This window comes from Ornithorhynchus anatinus, chromosome 10 (genome assembly GCF_004115215.2).
Source record: "Ornithorhynchus anatinus isolate Pmale09 chromosome 10, mOrnAna1.pri.v4, whole genome shotgun sequence".
In the NCBI taxonomy this organism is placed as follows: Eukaryota; Metazoa; Chordata; class Mammalia; order Monotremata; family Ornithorhynchidae; genus Ornithorhynchus; species Ornithorhynchus anatinus.
The window spans coordinates 55468544-55491883 of record NC_041737.1 but is presented as its reverse complement, the minus strand read 5'-3'; the positions used below and the strand labels follow the sequence as shown (position 1 = coordinate 55491883).

The 23340-nt window shown below is 62.8% G+C and overlaps 1 protein-coding gene across 3 annotated transcripts in view; it reads left to right on the top strand.

The window, feature by feature from the left end:
* The window catches only part of SCN8A (sodium voltage-gated channel alpha subunit 8), a 63244-nt gene that overhangs the window by 26490 nt on the left and 13414 nt on the right, over positions 1 to 23340 (top strand). Inside the window, exons 13-20 of one of the 3 annotated variants that reach the window (XM_029072953.2) lie at positions 4376 to 4614; positions 6027 to 6200; positions 9311 to 9667; positions 11773 to 12243; positions 13014 to 13131; positions 14075 to 14229; positions 14947 to 15120; positions 20151 to 20273. In XM_029072953.2, coding sequence (XP_028928786.1) covers positions 4376 to 4614; positions 6027 to 6200; positions 9311 to 9667; positions 11773 to 12243; positions 13014 to 13131; positions 14075 to 14229; positions 14947 to 15120; positions 20151 to 20273 — 1811 coding nt within the window. The remainder of the gene's footprint in view (positions 1 to 4375; positions 4615 to 6026; positions 6201 to 9310; positions 9668 to 11772; positions 12244 to 13013; positions 13132 to 14074; positions 14230 to 14946; positions 15121 to 20150; positions 20274 to 23340) is intronic. The other 2 variants (XM_029072955.2, XM_029072954.2) reach the window with 2 other exon arrangements.

Below are 23340 nucleotides of genomic sequence, written 5' to 3'. Positions count from 1 at the left end.
CCAGCGCTCTGCACGCAGTAAGCGCCCAGGAAATCTGATGGATCGATTGATTGACTGGGACCCCCCCCCCCCCCCCCAATCCACGAGGGCAGCCCGGCTTTCCGACTGGGAACCAGAGCCTGGCACAGGCCGGGAAATAGAAGCAGCGCAGCCTAGCGGATGGAGCCCGGGCCTGGGAGTCAGAGGGACCTGGGTTCTAATCCCGACTCCGCCACTTCTCTGCCGGCCGACCTCGGGCAGGTCCCTTCCCTTCTCGGGGCCTCAGTTCCCTCGTCTGGAAAATGGGGATCAAGACCGTGAGCCCCATGCGGGACGGGGACTCTGTCCAACCCCAATATCTGGGTATACACCCTAGCGCTCAGAACAGTGCCTGGCGGCACGTAGTGATGATAATGTTGGTATTTGTTAAGCGCCTACTATGTGCAGAGCACCGTTCTAAGCACCGGGGTAGACACGGGGGAATCAGGTCGTCCCACCTGGGGCTCGCGGTCTTAATCCCCATTTTACAGATGAGGTAGCTGAGGCACAGAGAAGTCAAGTGACTTGCCCACAGTCACACAGCTGGCAAGCGGCAGAGCCGGGATTCGAACCCGTGATCTCTGACTCCGGAGCCCGTGCTCTTTCCACCGAGCCGCGCTGCTAAGTAAGCACTTAGCAGAGACGACTCTATATATTTTGTAAGGTGTGGAGGGCGGGAGGGGGAAGAGGAGGCTGGGGAGTCGGGAAGGTGGGTTTCCCGACCTGTCAGGCAGCGAGCGCGTCGACCCCCGTCTGAATCGGTGCATCGGTCGATCCGCGTCTCACCCCAACTCCTGCACGTTTTGCAGAGCGATGTGGTGTAGCGGAAAGAGCCCGGAAGCGGGAGTCGGGCGACCCGGGTCTCATCCTGACTCCGCCGCTCGCCTGCTGTGTGACCTCGGGCCGGTCGTTTCTCCTCCCCTCATCTGGAAAATCGGGATCGGTCCCCGTCCTCCCTCCTTCTTGGACCGTGAGTCCCACGTGGGACCCGATCATCTCACGTTTACCCCAGAGCTTACTACAGTGCTTGGCGCATAGTAAGCACTTCCCAGATGCCACAGTGATTATCCGTACAAGCAACGTGGCCTGGTGGGAAAGAGCACGGGCCTGGGAGTCGGAGGACCCGAGTTCTAATTCCAGCTCTGCCGCTTGCCTGCCGGGCGACCGCGGGCAAGTCGCGTCACTTCCCTGTCCCTCGGTCTCCTCACCTGCGAAAGGGGGATTCGGTACTTAGCCTCTCTCCTGCCTAGACCGTGAGCCCGCGAAGGACCGGATGATCTTTCCCGGTGATTAGTTCAGTACTCGGCACGTAGTAAGCGCTTAACGAAAGCCGCCGCTGCTGTTATTATTAGGAAGACGACGATTACCGTCGTCGTCGTCGTCATTCTTTCGGAGCAGGCGGGTGAGGGGAAGGTCTCGAGGAAGAGGGAGCAGGAGAGAGACCGAGCCCTGCCTCCGGGGAGGAGAGTCGAGTTTCTCCCGGGAAAGGCACCGGGGGAGAGCAGACTGTGCCCCCAGCCCCCACTTTCTCCCTCCCCGTGTTGCCTGTGAACTTCTTGAGGCCTTTTGAGCGTTCCCCTCGGAGAAGACGGTGCTCGTGCATTTTGATTGCACCCTAAATCGGTCTCTCATCAAACACCCCCACGGCCCCAGAAATACCCTGGATGTGTGAATAGGTAAAGCGAAGCTCCTCTAATCCTGGGCGCGCCCCAGCGCTGAGGAACGGCAGCCCCGGGGTGAATCATGGAGCGTGCGCGGGCCGAGGCCTGGGCTCGGGCCCACGGGGGACAGGAGGCTCCTGCGTGACTGGCTGTAGGGTGGACCCCTCCCGCCCAGCCTGCCCAGTCTGCCCCCGGGAGACTCACAGAGCCCCGACCTACCCCGGGAGCCTCCCGTCCGGCTCATCCCGCCCCCGGGAGCCTCCCGTCCGGCTCGTCCCGCCCCGGGAGCCTCCCGTCCGGCCCGTCCGGCCCCCGGGAGCCTCCCGTCCGGCTCATCCTGCCCCCCCGGGAGCCTCGAGGGGAGAGCCCCGGCCTGCCCCAGGGAGCCTTCCGTCCGGCCTAAAGGAGCCTCGCAGAGAGAGCCCCGACCCGCCTCCCCATCTCGGCTCCCGCCTCGGCCGGCTGGGCCCGGGGAACGGGGCCGGGGCGGGCGCGTGCCGGGAGGAGGCAGACGCTCCCAGCCGGGGGCGAGAGAAAACGGAAGCGGATCTCCGTACGTGTGCCGCGCCATGGGAGGAAACGAGAGGGCCCGGGAGACCGGAGTGAGAGAGAGAGAAATGGAGAGAAAGGGTGTTTTTCTTCTCTTTGGGGAAGAAACCTAAATTTACCTTGAGGGGAGGGGCGCGGGGAGGCTGGGGGGAAGCCAGGGCACAGACTTCCTCCCCCCACGCGTTCGCCCACACGCCCCTCCCCGTGGCCCGGGAGTCGGTGAAACCAAGGCAACCGTCCTCCTGGCAACCGGGGGGCCAATGAGAAAACCCAGGAGAAGGGCCCCCCCCCCCCCGACCGCAAATAAGGCACCCCCAGCACCCCCCCCACCCCAGAGCAGCTGGTCTCGGTACGAGGTGGTGCACAGCCAGTCGAAGGGGGCAGTCAGGCGCCCGAGGGAACCTTTCCCAACGTCACCTTTTCCTTTTAAATGGTATCCGTTGAGTGCTTACGATGCGCCGGGCACTCTTCTGAGCCCTGGGGTAGACGCGAGGGAATCGGGTTGGACGTGGTCCACGGCCCGTGTCCCACGTGGGGCTCACGGGTCTTAATCCCCGTTTTACAGATGAGGGAACGGAGGCGCAGAGAAGGAGAGTGAGTTGCCCAAGTTCACACAGGAGGCAAGCGGCGGAACCGGGATCGGAACCCGCATCCTTCTGACTCCCGGGCCTGGGCTTTTTTCCACGAGGCCACCTTGACCGAGATATTTAGGTGTGCGCGGCCTCGGACGAGGCACTTGATTTCTCTGTGCCACAGTTACCTCATCTGTAAAAAGAGATTTAATACCGTGAGCCCCACGTGGGACGTGGACCGTGTCCTACCTGCTTAGGTTGTACCTACCCGAGCACTTAATACGGTGCCTGGCACCTAGTAAGTGCCCAACAGATACCGTTAAAAAAAAAAAAAAGATTAGACGCAGTCCATGGGGCTCATGGTCTAATAATAGAGCGATGGCATTTGTTAAGCGCTTACTATGTGTCAGGCGCTGGAGGGGTGCAGGGTAATCAGGTTGTCCCGCATGGGGCTCTGCTCCCATTTTACAGACGAGGGAACCGAGGCACAGAGAAGTGACTTGCGGATTAGAACTTAGTCTACACAGGAGGGAGGACGGGTAGTGAATCCCCATTTTTCCAGATTGAGGAAACTGAGGCCCAGAGAAGAAAAGTGACTTCGCCGAGGTCACCCAGCAGGCAAGCGGGAGATCCTGGATTAGAATCCAGGTCTTCCGACTTCCAGGGCCGGGCTCTTTCCACCGGAACGTGCAGGGCATCCCGTCGACGATACGAGCGTGAGCGACGGCGAGCGAGAGAGCGAGTGTGTGTAAAACAGACCGGACAGCGTCTAAAACCGCCTTAGACCATGAAACACTGTGTTACGAGAATGACGCGTTCAGATGACAGTCTGTAACCCGCGAGGGTAAAAATCTCCCAAACGCCTCCTCTCGTGGGAAGAACCCGGGTGGTCGTCCCTGGATGCCGCCGGGATCTATCGTCCCCGCGGGGGCTGCCGGGATCTGTCGTCCCCGCGGGGGCTGCCGGGATCTATCGTCCCCGCGGGGGGCTCCCTGTGGCGAACGCGAGCGTCCCCCTCCGTCCCGGTGCCCCCTCCAGCCTGGGGGAGATCCTAACCCGCTAGAAAAGCAGCCTGGCCCAGCGCACAGAGCCCCAGCTGGGAGTCGGAAGGTCACGGATCTCAATCCCGGCTCTGCCGCTCGTCCGCGGTGTGACCTCGTGCGATTCGCTTCGCTTGTCCGTGCCTCGGTCTCCTCAGCTGTAAAATGGGGACGGAGACCGTGGGACGGGGACGGTGCCCAGCCCGATCTGCTCGCATCCACCCCGGCGCTTAGCGCGGCGCCCGGCCCGCAATAAGCGCCGAGCAGACGCTACGGTCAGACGTGGGTTCGAATGCCGGCGCCGCCGCCAACCTGTCAGCCGTGTGACTGCGGGCGAGTCGCGTCACCTCTCTGTGCCTCAGTTCCCTCATCTGTAAAATGGGGATTAGGACCGTGAGCCCCACGTGGGACAAGCCGATCCCCCTGCGTCTACCCCAGCGCTCGGAACGGTGCTCGGCACATAGTAAGCGCTCAACAAATACCAACGTTAACGCCGCGATACCCGCCGGGTCCTCCTTCCCCCTCCACTCTGCAGAGCTGGAAGAGTCTCAGAGAAAATGCCCCCCGTGCTGGTACAAGTTTGCCAACACCTTCCTCATCTGGGAGTGTCACCCGCACTGGATCAAGCTGAAGGAAATCGTGAACATGATCGTCATGGACCCGTTCGTGGACCTCGCCATCACCATCTGCATCGTCCTCAACACCCTGTTTATGGCCATGGAGCACCACCCCATGACCCCCCAATTTGAACACGTCTTGACTGTAGGGAATCTGGTAAGAGCGGGGACGCCCGGGAGGGCGGGAGCGGGGACAGACGGCACTCGGAAGGGGTGGGGTAGGGTTTGGTGTGGTGGTTCAGGCGGGGAACGTGCCTGTTTGTTGTTCTGTTGGACCCGCCCCACCGTTCAGTACAGCGTTCTGCGCGCAGTAAGTGCTCAAAATGAACGAATGAGAGCATGCCCCGCTGGGAGCCCACGGGGATCGGGGCGGGGGTTGGCGTAGAGCGCTTCTCCTGTTCTCCGAAGTGCGTCCGTCGGGGAAACGGTGTGGCCGAGCGGAAAGGGCACGGGTCTGCTAGTCAGAGGATCTGGCTTCTAATTCCCGGCTCCACCCCTTGCCTGCTGGGTGACCTCAGGCTGGTCACTCCACCTCTCCGGGCCTCAGTTCCCTCATCTGTAAAAGGGGGATTAAACCCTGCTCTCTTTGACTCTATTTATCGCCATCGTTCTCGTCCGTGCGTCTCCCCCGATCAGACCGTAAGCCCGTCAGACGGCAGGGACCGTCTCTGTCTGTTGCCGACTTGTTCGTTCCAAGCGCTTAGTACAGTGCTCTGCGCACAGTAAGCGCTCGGTAAATACTGTTGAATGAAGATGGAGTGAATGAGCTTAGATTACGAACCCTACGCGGGACGGGGACCGGGTCCAACCTGCTGAGCACGTATCTTCCCCGGCTCTTGACACGGAGTAACTGCTTAACAGATAGCTTAAAAAATGATCACTAGTATGTACTGAACGCCTGCCGGGCTCAGTGGGACGAGCCCGGGCTTGGGAGTCGGAGGTCACGGGTTCGAATCCCGGCTCTGCCACTTAGCCGTGTGACCGCGGGCAAGGCACTTCGCTTCTCTGGGCCTCAGCTCCCTCATTTGTAAAATGGGGATGGAGACCGTGCGCCTCACGTGGGACAACCTGATGACCCTGTATCTACCCCGGCGCTCAGAACAGTAGTAAGCGCTGAACAGATACCAACGTTATTATCATTATTATTATTACCCTGGGCCGAACACCGTACTGAGTGCTTGACAGAGTGTCGGAGCAGTAGATCTGATCGGTGCTCTCAAGGAGTTTGCAGCTGATGGTCCAGGAAGTGCGAATAATAATAATAATAATAATTGTGGCGTGTGGGAGCCCCGCGGGGGACGGGCCTGTTTTGATCAGATTGCATCGGATCTATCCCAGCACGTAACAGAGTATCTCAAACACTTAAAAACCGTGACGACGTCCGTTATTAGGAGATGATAATAATAATAATAGCGTTCGTTAAACGCGGAGGGAGTGCTTTAGTTTTCCTTTGGCCTGTTAGGAGCAGTGACAGTAAAGATCTCTTCTTTCCTCTCTCCTCCCTCTCCCTTTTCTCTTTCCCCTCTCTCCCCTCTTTCTTCTCTCTCCCCTCGTCCACCTGCTGCCCAGGTTTTCACTGGAATTTTCACAGCGGAAATGTTCCTGAAGCTCATAGCCATGGATCCCTACTATTATTTCCAAGAAGGTTGGAACATTTTTGACGGATTTATTGTCTCCCTCAGTTTAATGGAACTGGGTCTAGCAGACGTGGAGGGGCTTTCCGTGCTGCGATCTTTCCGATTGGTATTCCATGTTTCTCCAATTTCTTTTCAAGTTTCCTCTCTTGCAGCTGCTAGAAAAATCCTTACGCTTTAAGTTAGTCCGGTGGTGGGGTGGGGGGGGGAACAACCAAAACTCAGTCATTGCGTTTTATCCCTCCCCACTCCCCGCCCCCTCCCCCCCGCCCCCCAAAATCGGCCCGGTTATAGGATATACAAAGGGTGTCATGTCTTTTTAAATCGAGCCTGGGCAGGGGTGGGTTTTCCCGTTAAAGCCATGGAATCATCCGTTCTCGGCGGGGGTTGGAGGTCGTCAACGAGGCCAGTCGTTCGGTGACCCCGGTCTCTCTCCGGGCACCGGCCCCCCCCCCCCCCCCTTCCCCGGTCTCCGTTCGGTGCTACCAGTTTCCGGGTGGCCACGGTGGCTTGTATATCCCTGCCCGGGGCAGCGTCCCGAATGAAGCGGAGGGGAGAACGTTCAGGGGAGTGGGGGGTTGGGCCACTTGTCTGAGTAGGGCCCGTGTCCTCCCCTTGCACCCCCTGACCTGAAGTTGGACCCAGAAGGCAGAAAGGAGTGTGTTGAGCGGGGGGTGGGTCCCAGAGCCGCCCCTGGCTGGGGTGGGGGGGGTCCAGGGGAACTGGACCCAGTAGGGGAGACCCGCTAGCCCCAGGGGAAAGGCAGGAAGACCTCAGGCCCTTTTGGCTGTAGTGCTGTCTCCTGCCCGCCTTCAAATAGAGGGGTGCGATAGGGTCCCCCCACCCAAACCCAGCAGAGTCTGCCCAGAATGGGGGTCTCCGGACAGTGGGGTACCCAGGGGTTCTCTGCCCGGCCTCCCAGGGAGAGGACCGAGCTTCAGCTTTTCTAAGGGAAGGTGAGGGGGACGGTGGCCCCGGTCGCTCCTGGGATCCACTCAGTGCTCTAAACCCCACGAGGTCACGTCCAACGCGGGTTTGGACCCGCTCCCCTTCAGGAGGATCCGGCCCGCTTCCCCCGGGGACTCGGATCGCGGAGATGCCACCAGACGGCCGGGAACCTCGGCCCTCTGGTCCGGCTGTCCCTTCCCCACCACGCTGGGAACCCACCCGTCCCCTCGACCTGACTGGCCACGGGTTGTGCCGAGCTTCCTCCCCATTTCCCCGTCCCCTCTGATGCCCGTCCCCCTCCCGCCAGGCTGGGGGCCCTCGGGCAGTCCCAGAGTCCGCAAGGCCCGGGATCAGACCCCGGGGAGGCCCGCACCCCGGCCCCGCTGTTTCTCGGGGGTCAGGGCGAGCTGAACTTTGGGTAGAGCTGCCCGCCGTCATGTCAAGACGAGGCCGGGTCCTCAGGGGTGGGCCCGTTCGACTTGTCACGGACTCAATATAATGATGGTTTGGGGCTCCCCGCGGCCGACCTCGCCTCCCAGTTAGAGGGCTCCCCCGAGACTCCCAAGACGCGGGCCTGGTCCAGTCGTGGGCAGTCTAGGCCACGGGGCGACACCCCTCCCCCCCCCCCCCGCACCCAGGGACCCCGCCTGGCACCCCCAGCTTCTGGCCAATGTCCGGTCATCACCACCTGAGCTTGCCCACCGCATCCCTTCCGCTGCTTCCCCGCCCGCCCCTCCGTCCCAGAACCCTCTGCTCTCCTCTGCCCGCTTCTTCCTCCCTCAGGCGGCAGGGCCCCCCGGTACCCCCCTACGCCTGGGGCCAACGGCACAGCCCAGTCCAGATGTGGCGGGGTCCCTCGTCCAGGCCGGCCCGAGGCCTCCGCGGAGACCGTTCTGACCGCGGTGTCCGCTCACCGGGGCCTCTCGCCTCCGCTCTTGGGATCCGGGCCCAACCTGGCTGCCCGGGGAAACGGTAACGGGGACCCCAGCTTCATTCGTTCATTCGGTCGTATTTATCGAGCCCTTACTGTGTACAGGGCGCCGTACCGAGCCTTGGAAGAGTCCCGTACAAACAGTAGACGCATTCCTGGCCCACAGTTTGCTCAGAGTCTAGCGAAGCCCCCGTGCCCCGTAGCCTTTCCCCACAGAGCACCGATCGCTGAGCGGATGGTGTCGGATGAAGATCTCGCCGCCGTCGAAAATCCGCTCGGCTGCTTTTCGGGGCGCCCCGACTCGAGCCCTAGTCTGCTGCTCAGAGAGAGGGAAGGGAGAGCGTGTCAGCCTCGGACGGGCCGGCCCGGGAGAGGGATGAAATGGCCGCGGGGGGCCGGCCCCCCTCTTCCGCTCTCCTCTCGGGCCGCCCTCTCCCTCCCGTCAGTTTCCCGAGGCGGACAGTTGCCGGGGCAGCGGCGGCTCGTGCCAGCCCTTTCGGGCTGGGGCTAGAGGGTCCCGTATTCTCGGTGGCGTCGGTCTGTGGGAGGCACCTAGAAGGGTCCCAGCGGGTTCCGCCCTCTTACCCAAATCCCCGGTAGGGAGGAATCTAGGGCGTCCCCTCAGGGTCCCCGAGCGCCTGGCACGGCACCAAGCGCTCAGTACAGCGCCCGGCGGTACTCTTCAGGGAAGTCGCCGGACCGACTCGGTCCGCGGGGTCCCCCCGGTCCACCCGGGGTGGGAATCCACGGCCTGACCGAGCTCCCGCTCCGGCCTGGCCCGCAGTCAGTCCGTCAGTGGTATTTATCGAGCGCTTGCCGTGTGCAGAGCGCTGGGTGAAGCGCTTTGGGAGAGGACAGTCCAGCGGTCTCCGCTGGGTGGGAATCGGCCGGTAGCCTCACCCGCAGGAAGTGCTGAAGTGCTGGGAGGGGAGGGCGGGCCCTCGGGAAGCGAGTCCCCGACAGTTTCGGAGGCGAGGACGGAGCGCCCGCCGAGACGGCCCAGACCTGATCGAAGCGACCCAGCTCCGAGGCCCAGACCCACCGTGACCACTAGGCTTCCCGGCCCGGTCGGGGCAGCTTACCCTCCGTGGGCAACCCCCAAACCCCCCGGTAGCGGCCCCGGAGCCGAGGGCAAGGACTCCCGCCCACCCGGGGGAGGGCAGAAGGGGCCGCCCCCCCCCCACACCCCCCCCGTCCCCCCGTCCCCACCCCCGAGACGCTCTCCGCCCTCCGACCTCCGCGCTTCATCTTTTCCACCGTGTCCTCGGCTCCACTTGGCGGGAGGTGGATCGAGGGTCCCGCCCCCCACCCCCCGTCATCGGCCTCTCCTCCTCTCTCAGCTCCGAGTCTTCAAGCTGGCCAAGTCGTGGCCGACGCTGAACATGCTGATCAAGATCATCGGCAACTCGGTGGGCGCCCTGGGCAACCTGACCCTGGTGCTGGCCATCATCGTCTTCATCTTCGCCGTGGTGGGCATGCAGCTGTTCGGCAAGAGCTACAAGGAGTGCGTGTGTAAGATCAACCAGGACTGCGTGCTCCCCCGCTGGCACATGCACGACTTCTTCCACTCCTTCCTCATCGTCTTCCGCGTGCTGTGCGGCGAGTGGATCGAGACCATGTGGGACTGCATGGAGGTGGCCGGCCAGGTCATGTGCCTCATCGTCTTCATGATGGTCATGGTCATCGGCAACCTGGTGGTCAGTGACGATCGATGATGTTCGCGGTTTCCGTCACGCGCTTACTTGGTGCCGGGGACTGCACGGATAAGAATGCGGGGCAGACGATACCGTCGGTATTCGTTAAGCGCTTACTGTGTGCAGAGCACCGTTCTAAGCGCTGGGGGAGGTACGGGGCGATCGGGTGGTCCCACGCGAGGCTCACAGTTAATCCCCATTTTACAGATGAGGGAACTGAGGCACAGAGAAGTTAAGCGACTTGCCCGGAGTCACACAGCCGCGAAAATCGGGTTGGGCACCGGCCCTGTCCCGCGTGGGGCTCCCGGTCTTACTCCCCATTTTACGGGTGAGGGAACTGAGGCCCAGAGAAGCGAAGTGACTTGCCCTCGGTCACGCGGCCGACGAGTGGCGGAGCCTGGATACGAGCCCAGGACCTCGGACTCCCAAGCCCGGGCTCTCTCCACTGAGCCCCGCTGCTTCATGAGGTCACTGGTGCAACATCATCGGGATCAATAGAATCGAGGAGATATTCATTCATTCAGTAGTGTTTATTGAGCGCTTACTATGTGCAGAGCACTGGACTGAGCGCTTGGAATGGACAGTTCGGCGACGGAGGGACACCAGCCCGGCCCAGTGACGGGCTCACGGTCTAAACGGGGCAGACGGACAGCAGAGCCAAACAGAACGAAACGAGACAACATCATCAAGATAAAGAGAATCAGGGAGATATACAACCCATTAATAAAATAAATAGGATAATAAATAATACATATAAACGAGCACAGCGCTGAGGGGAAGGGGGAAGAGCGGCGGGGGTTGAGCGGAGGGAGAGTTGCCCTGCAGTGTTTCACAAAGACCGTGGTCATTATTATTATTGTCATCGTTAGCATTATTAGTTGAAATGACCTCTGAAGAAGGGACCCCCCCCCCCCAACCCGGATCAATAAATCGGTAGTATTTACTGAGTGCTTACTGTGTGCAGAGCACTGTAATAAGCCCTTGGGAGAGTCCAACAGAGTTGGCAGACATATTGGTCGACAGTTGGTAGTTGGCGATGGGTTCTGATCCCGGCTCCGCCCCTTGTCAGCTGTGTGACTTCGGGCAAGTCACTGCACTTCTCTGTGCCTCAGTGACCTCGTCTGGGAAATGGGGATTAAAACCGTGAGCCCCACGTGGGACAACCCGATCCCCTTGTACCCCCCCCCCCCCAGCGCTTAGAACGGTGCTTTGCACATAGTGAGCGCTTAACAAATGCCATCATCGTTATTATTATTATATTTCCTGTAGGAACTTACAGTCTAGAGGGGGAGACAGACGTTAATATAAATAAATAAAGAGAACACAGAGGCAGAGTGGCCTGGGTGTCAGAAGGACCCGGGTCTTAATCCCGCCTCCACCTTGGGTCTCCCCCCCGGATTAGACCGTGAGCCCCTCAGAGGGCGGGGACCGTCTCTATCTGTTACCGATCTGTCCATTCCAAGCGCTTAGTCCAGTGCTCCGCATCTAGTAAGCGCTCAGTAAATACTATTGAATGAATGAACGAAGGAGCCAGTCGGTTCGCTTGTCTGGGCCTCAGTTCCCTCACCTGGAAAACGGGAATTCCGTCTCCGAGCTCCAGGTGGGACCTGGAGGGCGTCCACCCGGATTGGTTTGTAACCACCTCAGCAGTCAGCACAGCGCCTGGCACGCAGTGGACGCCAAGCAGATCGATCAACCAGTCAGCGGTAGCGAGCGTCCACTGTCGGCCGAGCGCCGTCGTATCCGTCCGTTAAACGGTCGGTGGTATTTATTGAGCGCTTGCGTGCAGCGCACCGTACCACGCGCTCGGGAGAGTCCACGAGAACAGAATCGGCGGACACGTCCCCTGGTCTGTTGGCGTAGCTTACTCTCCCGGACGCTCCGCACACCGTGAGCGCTCGGTAAATGCGACCGAACTGACCGGGGGAACGAGCTGACGGTCTAGAGGTGCCGTAGAAAAACAACAACCGCCGGTCACGGACGCAAGTGCGGTGGAACGGATGACTGAAGGACGCGGATCCGGGGGCGGAGACGCAGGAGGGGGCCGGGGACGGCTCTCGCTGTTCCGGACCCCCGAGCCTCCCCCTCCCCCCGTGCCCCCCGCCCAGGTGCTGAATCTGTTCCTGGCCCTGCTGCTGAGCTCGTTCAGCGCCGACAACCTGGCGGCCACGGACGACGACGGGGAGATGAACAACCTGCAGATCTCGGTCATCCGCATCAAGAAGGGCGTGGCCTGGACCAAGGTCAAAGTGCACGCCTTCGTCCAGGCCCACTTCAAGCAGCGGGAGGCGGACGAGGTGAAGCCGCTGGACGAGCTGTACGACCAGAAGGCCAACTGCCTCGCCAACCACACCGGGGTGGACATCCGGCGGGACGGCGACGGGCCCAAGAACGGCAACGGCACCACCAGCGGCATCGGCAGCAGCGTGGAGAAGTACATCATCGACGAGGACCACATGTCCTTCATCAACAACCCCAACCTGACCGTCCGCGTGCCCATCGCCGTGGGCGAGTCGGACTTCGAGAACGTCAACACCGAGGACGTGACCAGCGAGTCGGACCCCGAGGGCAGCAAGGACGTGAGCGGCGGGTTCGGCCCCGGGGGGGGATGGGGGCCGGGGGGGGGGGGGGGGCGGGGGACCCCCACCGCGCCCGCCTGGAGCGTCCCGTGGCCCCTCTGGGCCCGGCCTCCCGCGCTGCCTCGGCCCGAGACGGGGACCCTAACGATAGTGACGATAACGGTGCTCGTTAACTAGCACCCGGTACGGCGCCCGCTACGTAGTAGGCGCGTAACGGACGCCGTTATCGTCACGCGCTCATTACGTTCTGAGCGCCGGGGTGGAGTCCGAGGGAATCTGGTCGGACACGCTCACTGTCCCCCCCCGGGGCTCACGCTCGTAATCCGGTTGGGAGCCCGGTGAAGTGACTCGCCCGGGGTCACGCGGCAGACGCGCGGTGGAGCCGGGATTAGAATCCGGGCCCTCCTGGCTCCTAGGCCTGCGCTCTATCCGCTGGGCCACACTGCTTCTCGCTAACTCCCCTCAAAGGGGGCAGGAAGCAAATCCCCTGCCCGCGTTGCCTTCGGCGGTCCCCTCCACTTCGCGGTGCCCTTGTGAGAGCCCTCCTGGTCGGTCCCGAGCCCCCCGGGCTCCCCCGGCGTCGGGCGGGTGCCGGGACCGGGCCGGACCCGGTCGGGGAGCGCCGGGAGCACCGTGGCCGCTGCTCCCCGAGGGCGGGGGCTGGGTGGGTCCGGCGGGGGGGAGGGGCCAGGCCGCCGGTTCCGGAAGCTGCGGGGAGGCGGCCGCCCCGGGGCCCGGGTCCGACGGGCCGCTGCCGCCCGGGCTTCTAGAAACTGGACGACACCAGCTCCTCGGAGGGCAGCACCATCGACATCAAACCCGAGGTGGAGGAGGTGCCGGTGGAGCAGCCGGAAGAGTACCTGGACCCCGACGCCTGCTTCACCGAGGGTGAGCCCCGCGCGGGGACCGTGCCCGGCCGGACGCTCCGCCCGCCCCCCCGGGGCCCCGCGGGCCACTTGAGCCCAGAGGAGGAGGGATCCCTCCCCTCTCCCTGCTCGGCCTCCCCCTCCACCCACTTCGTCCTCTCCTCCACGGCCGCCCTCCCTCCTCTTTCGGCCCGTGCCGAGGAAACCTCGGGATAACGCTGCCGACCGTGATGGTTCCTGTCAAACGCTCACTGCGCGCTAAGCGCTGGGGGGAGATGCGGCCCGGTCGGATCAGACGCAGCCCCACATGAGGCCCACGGCGAAAGGGGGAGGGAGGACGGATGTCGAGTCCCCAGTGTACAGGAGAGGAAACCGAGGCCCAGAGAAGCGAAGTGATCTGCCCGAGGTTCACACGGCAGGCGAGTGGCGGAGCGGGGATTTGAACCCGGGTCTCCCAACTCCCGGGCTTGGGCTCTTTCCGCCGGGTCCTTCCTGTGGTCCTGGTCTTTCCCCTCCTGTCCCTTCCACGTCCAGAAGTCCGACCCTGTTGGCCTTGCTTCAGAGCACCGTCCCCCGCTTTCGTATGAGCCTTTACCCGATTGGCCAGTGCCACCGTCGTGCCCCTCCTTTTTTTAAAAAATACAGCATCTGTTAAGCACTCGCCACGTGCCGAGCGCTGCACGAAGCACTGGGGTACATACTAATTAATCTGGATAGGCACAGGCCCCGTCTCACACGGGGCTCCCAGTCGTAATCCCCGTTTTCCAGATGAGGTAACCGAGGCACAGAGAAGCGACTTGGCCCCGGCCACGCGGCAGACGAGTGGCGGGTCTGGGATCAGAACCCAGGTCGTCCTGACTCCTAGCCCCGGGCCCAGTTCAGGGCAGGAGGGACAGATGGCCCTGAACGGCGGCTACGGGGCACCTGAGCCCCCGGGCCTGACCCGCCGACCCCACCCATTCCAGGCTGTGTTCAGCGCTTCAAGTGCTGTCAGGTGAGCATCGAGGACGGACTGGGCAAGTCCTGGTGGACCCTCAGGAAGACTTGCTTCCTCATCGTGGAGCACAACTGGTTTGAGACCTTCATCATCTTCATGATCCTGCTGAGCAGCGGGGCTCTGGTGAGCCGGGGGGGGGGGGGGGGGGCCCGGGCGGAGGGACCGTAATAATAATGATAATGTCGGCCTTTGTTAAGCGCTTACTGTGTGCAGAGCACCGTTCTAAGCGCTGGGGGTCGTGAGAAGCTGCCCCCCTCCCCCCCCGGCCCGAGCCCACCAGCCGAAGTCCCGGCTCCCGTCAGGTCAGGGGGGAAGTGCCCTGGCAGGGAGGCGGGCTCCGGTCCAGCCCAGTGTAACCTCCCGGTCCAAACCTGTCTCCCGCCACCATCACCTCCAGCCCCGGAGAGCTGGCCCCGTCACGGAGAGCGGGTCATATCAAATCTGGCTACTCTACCCTCACTTCAGTGGCTGGGACCCCGAGCCGGAGGAGAGGGGAGGAGAGGGCGGAGGCCGGTGCCAGTCTGCCCTTGCGGGGAGGTCCTGCCCTCAGCCTGGGCGCGGGGCGGTGTTTACTGGGGTGAAGGGACGGTAGGATGGGGGTTGGGAGGCGGAACGGAGACATCTTGGCGGGAATAGGAATCGTCCGGAGGGAAAGCGGTCGCAGAGAGCCTGAGGGGGCAGAGCGGGCGGCCGGACCGGAGCGGGAGAGGGGGGATTGCCTCGGGGGGACAAGGCAGCCGAGGGATGGGGTAAGCGGGGAGCCCGCCGAGGGCCACTCGCCCCTCGCCGGCAGCGGTCGGCCTCGTCACCTCAGTCGGGCGGCGGCTGCTTCTCCCCCAGGCCTTCGAGGACATCTACATCGAGCAGAGGAAGACCATCCGGACCATCCTGGAATACGCGGACAAGGTCTTCACCTACATCTTCATCCTGGAGATGTTGCTCAAGTGGACGGCCTACGGCTTCGTCAAGTTCTTCACCAACGCCTGGTGCTGGCTGGACTTCCTCATCGTGGCGGTACGCGTCCCGCTTTCCGGCCGGGGGTCCCCGCGGGGCGGGAGGGGCCCGCGGGGAGCCCCACCGCGGAGTTCCGGCAGGGCGAGGGGCCAGGGCCGGGGGGGGGGGGGGGGGATCGGTCGGGAGTCCCGAGGGCTGGAAGCCCGGGGCAGCTGGGGCTAAGTTCCTGGGGGGTGGGACGGAGGGGAGAGGGCCTCTCGGCGTTCTTCTCCCGGCCCCCGAGGCTTTCCCCCGCCCCCCGGGTTTGCCGGGGAGCGGGAGCTCTGTGTCGAAGCCGAGAAATTCCGGGGCAGACGTAGCGGGGAAGCCAGGCCTGCCGTCGGACGGTTTAGGAAAATCAACCGGAAGAGAATCCCTTCCTCCTGCCACCCCCTCCCCCTCCCGCCCCTGCCCCATCCCCACTTCTCACCACTTCACAGGTCCTCCGGTTTTCTCTCCAGCTCGGTGCACCCCGTGGGGAACTCAGGAGATGCGGCCTCGCGGGTTCTTTTCCAGGTCTGGGATTTCTAAACCCTCCCCCAGCCTGACACCGGCCTCCCTGGCGGCTTCGTCGGCGGATGAGTTTTGTTTCCCCGAAATAACCGAGATGTTCCCTTCCAGGCCGGCCGGGTTTGGAGGATGGGCAACACGGAGGAGGGGAGTGGGGCAGGCCGAAGCCCTCGGGGGTTCGCTTGGAGCCCCGTAAGCGATGGATCAGTCGTACTTATTGAGCGCCTACTGTGTGTGGGGCACTGTGCTAAGCGCTTGGGAGAGGACAAGATAACAGTTAACACTTTCCCCGCCTACAGCGAGCTTACAGTCTGGGCGGGTGGGGAGGTCCAGGCACGTGGTCTTTAGCGGGTCCGTCCAGCCGGTGAGGGGAGACGCAGGGTGGAGCTTCGTGGGAGCGAGGGATCGGGGGCTCGGCAGCGGGCAGTGGCCTGGCCCAGCCTCCCATTTGACCCACCCCTATCCCCCGCCGCAACTTTGGTGGCATCGGCAGGGACGGCTTTTCATTTTGAGCTTGGAAGGGCGTGAAAAGGAAGCGGGGTTTTTAAGGGACGACGAGGAACGGGAAGGCGCAGAGAGCGAAGAGGTCAAAAAAACCAATCACTCATTGATCGATTGATGGCAGGCCGCCATTTTGGCCCTGCCTGGAAACTCCCGGGTTTTGTCGGAGACCCGGAATGGGCAGGTCTGAAAGGCGTGCTCGGAGCCGTGGGGACGTCCACCCCTCCCCGCCCCGTGGGCACCGAAGGCTGGCGTCCGACCCGGGTCCCTTCCAAGCTGGGAGCGGGGCTGGGCTCCGATGGGTGGAAATCCCCGCCGAGCCTGCCCGGCCATCCTCATTGGCCGGGAATCTGGCACCTCAGCCCACAGTCGGAAGAGGTAGCGTGGTAATTATAATAATTAAGGGATTTAGCGAGCATTTACTTACCACCAGGCAATCAGGAGTATTTATTGAGCACTTACTGAGCATTTATTGGGCAAGGGCCCCTTCTGAGTACTTGGGAGAATTCAACAGGTAAGTAGACGAGATCTCTACCCTCCTGCCCCAAAGACGCGTGCAGTGTGGCGGCCAAGACATTCGTTCATCCGGTCGTATTTATTGAGCGCTCGCCGTGTGCGGACCGGCACCGAATTACGGGCAGGAGGAAATGGTGGCATAAAGAGAAGCAGCTTGGCCCAGTGGAAAGAGCCCGGGCCTGGGAGTCAGAGAACCTGGGTTCTCATCCCGGCTCTACCAACTGCTTGCTGTGTGACCTTGGGCAAGTCGCTTTACTTCTCAGTTTCCTCAACAGTAAAGTGGGGGTTAAGTACCCGTTCTCCCTCCTACGTAGACCGTCCGCCCTACGTGGGATAAGGGACTGTGTCCGACCTAATGAATTCGACCTAATGAGCTCGTACCTTCCCCGGCGCTTAGAACGGTGTTGGGCACCCAGTAAGTGCTTAACAAATGCCATTGAGAAAAAGGGCCAGAGGGAGGACGTGCGAGGAAAACTCGAGCATCTGGGTGACGGCGGAAGGGATGAAATGGCCGTGGGGCTCCCTCTAGACTGTCAGCTCACTGTGGGCAGGGAACGTGTCTGCCAGCTCTGCCAGCTTGGACTCTCCCAAGTGTTTAGCAAAGTGCCGGGCACGTAGGAAGCACTCAATAAATACCACTGATGATGGGATGGGGTTGGGTGGTGAGTGGAGAGACTAGAAATTAATCAGGCAAGGTCCCCTGGAGGAGACGGGCTTCCGTTCGGCCTCCTACCACCTCCCTCCCCCGTCCCGGGACAATTTACTGTCTGATCGCGTCCGTTTTCCCTCCAGGTTTTCCTCCCCGTGTCCGATAGCAGCCGGGTCGGAGGTTTCTAACCACCTTCTTTTCAGGCTGTGGGTCCGGACGATCGCTCTCTCTCCCACCCCGCCTCCCCGGCGGCTGGGGCCTGACACCCCCCCGCATCCGAGCCGGGACCGCGCTCTTCAGGGTCAGCCTCTTCCTCCTCTCCTTCCAGAAACCCGACTTCTCAGCATCCTCTTTGGGCCTCTCGGGATCACCCAGACACTTCCTCCAGGTGAAAATGGCCCGGGCCGGCCCGACCCTCTCGTTTCCGCTCGAGACACCCCAGATGTTTGCCTCCTCCCCGATGTCACTCTAGGTTCGATTCTGCCCGCGACCCAAGTACCCTACCTCAGGCCGGGGTTCACGAGGGCATCCGGGCACCCTCCCCACCCCGAACCCAGGAGGCAGAGCCCGGCACCCCCTCTGGCCCCGTCTCCGGGGGTCTCGGCGAGGTCGGCCGGCCGAGCGGTCGCATCCGGGGTCCGCCTCGGCTGCTCCTCCGCCGCCGGGGGCCACGAGGCCCGTTTATTTCCAGGTGAACGGGCCGCCCTCAGGAGCTCGGCCTCGGAACCGGATGCGGCCGGGGTGGGCCGGTCCTTTGCCGGGGGTCCCCTTCTGACAGTTGACCAGGTTCTGCTTCTCGCTCCGGGTCCTGTGGGGAGCGGGCCGGTGGGCGATGGAGGGGCAGGGCTCAGGCAGGTTGGCTGGGTTGAGGGTGGTGAAGGGAGTGACTCTGTTTACCCCTCCCGAGGCCCCCGGGGAGGGCAGGGCTAGGTGGGGAGACCTCCCCACGGCCCCAGCTTGGATTTCATATCGAGCGGGACCCCGCCCGCCTCCGTCTGCGGTAACAAGTGCGAGTAGCCCCGGGGAGGCATCAGGGCTCTCCACAGAGCCCGACCCCTGGACCGCCCTCTTCCCTCACCTGCAGAGGCCGAGGCAGGCCACGGAAGATTCTGGGTAGTCCCTTCCGCCGTCCGGGAACTTGGCTTCCAGCGCCCCGCCCTGGGGCCAGAGAGAAGGGAACGGTCCTCGATGGGCCCCGGGTTCCGAATGTTCCCCGGCTCGCTCCTTGGGCTGGTCTGGCACCCGGGGAACTGGGAAATCTCTTTGTCCCGTCTCGCCTGTCTTGCACTCTCCCCTTGGTCCGGCAGCCTTCCGGGTATCCAGTTGCCCATTTTAAAAAAAAATCACGGGCTCCTCTCTCCGCCTCCCGTCTCCCGCTTCCGGCCCGTTGCCCGGTCCTTTCCCTCCTCCCGCCATCCGCCGTGCCCGGCCTCCCGCGAGGCCCAAGTACTTGGACCAGCAAAAGAAATGTCATCTCTGAAAAAGCAAAATCCACCCAGTCTAGGGCGCCGCCTTACCAGCGTCACACGCCCCAGTGGTGCCTGCCAGGCGGAAGGCAGAATTCGTAGGGGAGACCCTGGGACCAGCGGGTTTCCCACGGGCCGTGGGGATGCGGGAGACGGTCACCCGGGGGCCGGAGCTCCCCAGAGCCGAAGCAGGGCGCCGAGCAGCCCTTGGGGCCGGACTGCGGCTCCCGCCCGGTCCGAGACCGGGGCTCGTGCCAGCCCCGAGCGACTGGGGCAGGAAAGCGTAGGAGGCCGGAAGAGAAGGACGCCCCGGCCCCAGCGGCGACCCGGTTTCCGATTCTCCCTCGCTTCGGAGCCAGCCCATCTGCTCTCCGTCATCCGGGGGCCAGTTACCCCGGATCATCCGGAAGCCTGGCTTTCCCCCTTTCCTCCTCCTCTTCCCCTTCGCCGCCGACGGCCGCCTTCGGGCCTCGTTGCCGCCCGGGAGCTCCGGCACCGTCGAGGCCCGGAAATGCAACGGGCTGGATGGGGACCTTCCGGATCCCTACCCCGTCCCCATCCCCGCTGCCCTGGGAGCTGCCGAGATCTTCCGGCTGGGGGTGGGTCTCCACTCCCGGTGCCCGCCCTGGCCGCCACGGGCCGCCGCAGGGGTCTGTCGGCGGTTTCGCGGTGGTGCAGACCGCCGCCCCCTCCCCGACCCCGTCTCTCCCCGAGAGTCAGGGCAGCCGGGGTCCCCGGCCCGACCCCGGGAATCTCCCGGCGAGCGAGCCGAGCAAGGGAGTCGCCGCTGCCGGGGCCCGTATTCGCCCGTATTCTTGCCCGTAGGGAGCCTTTAAATTTGTCTGGCTTAATTTAATGGGGACTACTGAGACCCGCAGAGACTGTAAAGGGCGAGGGTAAGGTTCTTGTGATCTCTTCAGGCTCCTCTCCTTCCACCGGAGATGTTCTGCCCCTCTCCCCGACCCCCCCCCCGCCCCCGGCGGCCCCCTCCCCCTTCCCGACCATCTGTGTGTGCGTGACGCGTGCTACCTTTCGCTCACTTATCTCTTCCTTCCGTGTGTTTTGGTTTTTTTTGAAAAGATTTTCCTCTTCTCCCTCCCTCCGCCGCCTCTCAGCCGCCTTACCTTCCAGGTCCTTTGAATCGAGTCGAAGTAGCTGGTGTCTCCGACCACCCCCTCTCTCCCGCCCACCCCACCCGCCTCCCTACCTCAAGACCACCCTCCCCGCTTCCCACCCGCCCCCAGCCGGGGGCCCCAGTCTGTGTTACTCAGCGTTAGGGGCTTTATTCTAATACTCTGGAACCTCTGTGTTCTTTTTTTTCTTTTCCCGTTGTTGTTGTTGTTGTTTTTGTCCGTCCGTTTGTTTCTTTTTCTTTTTCTTTTCTCTTTTTCTCTCCTGTTTCCGTGTAGGTCTCTCTAGTCAGCCTCATAGCTAATGCCCTGGGCTACTCGGAGCTAGGGGCCATAAAATCCCTTAGGACTCTAAGAGCTTTGAGACCCTTAAGAGCCTTATCACGGTTTGAAGGGATGAGGGTAAGACGCGGACAGTAGCTGGTCCTTCCGCATGCCTGTGGGAACCGTTCAAGCATGCTAGAACCGATCACACCGGTGGAAGGATCTTTTTTTTTTTTAAAAGACAACCTCGTGATGCGCCTGCGGACTCGATCCCCCCCCACGTTTTTATTTTCTCCCCCGCCACTCGTCCCCCCCCCCCCCGCCCCCACCGCCCCCGAGCCAGGGGGGTCCGCGTTAGGCTGCCTCATCCCATCGATAACAGGCCGCCCAAGTCCATCCGCCACCCGCAGACGTGTGAACGTTGGCTGACCTCATTGGCCTGGCTTGCACCTCTAGCACGCACTTGAGACGGCTGTTTTCTCGAGAGCGAGAATCACCAGGTGGGAGAAAGAGGAATTGGCGCCCTCGGACCCGTTTTCGGGAGCACGGTCGGGGAGGGCGGGGGGCGGGGGCGGGGGAGTCGGTCCGCCACCCGTCGGCAGAGCGGCCGAGGCGGGCCGGGGCTCCGGCGACCTCTGGCCCCGCGGGGCAGGACGGGCGGAACGTGGCGGGCCTCGGGAAGGCCGAGCCCGCCGGTTGGGTTGCGTTTTCCGGTTGGAATTCCTCTTCTCGCCCCTGGTCGTTCTCCGCCCGGTCCGGCGAGGACGGGCAGCCTCTGTCTGATAGCTTCTCGTCACCCCCACTCTGGTCCCCTGTCCCGATCAGCGTAGCAACAAGGCCCGATGCCAAAGCATTGAAGGTCTGCTCTGCAGAGGCCGCCCACCCCCCTCCTCTCCCCTGGTCTGGAACTCGCGGTTCCGAAGCCGGGACCACCGCGCCGGAACCCGAGGGGCCCAGCGCGCTCCTCCCGTTCCCCTTCGGGTGTTCAAGCGTACGAGAGAGAGGGCCGGAGGTCGCCCGGTCAGGCGCAAGGGCACTTCTCAAACGGGACCCGGGCCCGGAACGGAAAACAGGGCCCCGGGTGCCCCGCAGATGGGGAGGGGAAGATTTTGCGCTTCCCTCTCTGGGGTGACCTGGGGGAATCTCTGCTCATCCCGCCAATCGCCGCCGGCCGCCCGACTCCGGCCCCGTGACAGTCGGAGTTTGGTCTGTCGTCGCCTCTCCGGGACGGCAGTCCCCCGCGGCATCACGGGACTTGACAGCTGTAGAGGAGTTGGTTCGGCGGCACCTCCCCACCCCCACCCCAGCAACCTGGGGGGGTGACGAGAGAGATGGGAGCCCTTCAGCCCCGGGGGCGGCCCGTGAGGGAGAAGGGAGGCCGGGGACGGGGCTTGAAGGGAAAGAATACCGAATGGTAATAACAACTGTGGTATCTGTTAAGTGCTTACTCTGCGCCAGGCGCTGTACTAAGCCCTGGGGTAGATGTAGATACGAGACGATCGGGTTGGGCGCGGTCCCCGTCTCACCCAGGACTCTCAGTCTTAATCCCCATTTTACAGACGAGGCAACCGAGGCCCGGAGAAGCGACTTGCCCTAGGTCACACAGCCGACACGGCGGAGCTGGGATTCGAACCCTGGCCCTCCCGACTCCCGGGCCCCTGCTCTATCCACTGGGCAGCCTCCCCGAAAACCAAATCCCCACAGAGGGGTTTCGGGCGGCTCTTTTGCAGCGGAGAAGATGGGTGACGTGGAGCAGGCTCCGTGGGGTCCCAGGGAGGCACAGAGCTATGGAAGGTGGGGCCCGAGGCCCTGAGCCCGTCCCACCTGGCACCCTTAGGTGCCAACAAACCTTCCTTTCTGCCTGCCCGCTCGCTGGACAGCCGGCGGCGCCGGCGGCAGTGAGGCACCGCCCCGCCGGCCTCCTGCCAGCCGGGCAGCGCCCGGACCCGGTGAGCCGGGCAGGCTCTCGGGGGCTCATATTAGGGTCGGCCGTAACATCTGCACCCTTCAGTCCCCGGGCAGCTTCCCCGGGGTCAACGTTTCCTCGGCGTGGCGGGATCCGGGGGTCACAAAAGCACAACCCCCTCCCCGCACAGGGTCCGGATGGGACAGAGAATCCATCTTGGAGCCGCGAGCGGGGATTTTATGGACTGTGCCAGCTTCCTTAGGTGGCGTGTATGTGAGTAGGGAGAGGGGGACGGCAGTCCGTCAAGTAAGAAGTTGTACTTGTTGAGTGCTTACTGTGTGCGGAGCACTGTTCTAAGCCCTTGGGTGAGGACAGTGCAAGTCTACAGAGCAGGCCAGACCCAGCCCTTTTGCCCATCCACAGATGGAAATTTGGGGACAGTGAAAGTACGGGGTGGAGATGGGGGAGAAGGAAGAGCCCCTCATTTCCCCCTTCCTCCCAGAAACCCCCTCAAGACCCCAGGGTGCAGATGCCGTGACACCAGAATGGCTTTTTTTTTAAAAAAAATGGTGTTCGTTAAGTGCTTACTCTGTGCCGGGCACCGTACTAAGCACTGGGGTAGATTCAAGCTAGTCGGGTTGGACACCGTCCCTATCCCGCACGGGGCTCTCGGTCTTCATCCCCAACCAAGGATTTCCCCCGGGAAGGAGATTCAAGTGTTTGAACGACCACAGCCGGGCCTTTGAAAGAGAAATGACCCAAAGGCCTTGGTATCGGGGAAATGATTTTACGGGGGCGGGGGTGAACCGAGTCAAACCCTTCCATCCCCGGGTTGTTGAAGCCCAAGCAACCGAGGGCAAGATGGGAGGGGGCATCTCTACCAGAGCCCACTACCCGGGCTGCTCCCCGGCTGCCCTGATCTCCAGCATTGGCAGGGTGGGGAAGCCCCCCGCCCACGTCGTCAGCTCCCAGATTGGGCCCAGCCGATGCCTAGGGATACGAGTTTCCGGGCAAGGGAGTTGGATCGGGGGTGTTCCGGGATGCGTCTCGAGAGGATGCTGAGGTTTAATAAGTCAAGCAAGCAGGAGCAATTAGTGTGGAACAGAGAAGCAGTGTGGCCAAGTGGAAAGAGCCTGAGCCTGGAATTCAGAGGACCCCTGGCTTCTAATCCCTGCTCCACCTCTCGTCTGCTTGTTGTGCAAGTCACTTCGCTTCTCTGTGGCCCAGTTGGCTCATCTGTAAAATGGGGATTCGACGCCCGTTCTCCCCCTGAGACTGTGAGCCCCGTGTGGGACCTGT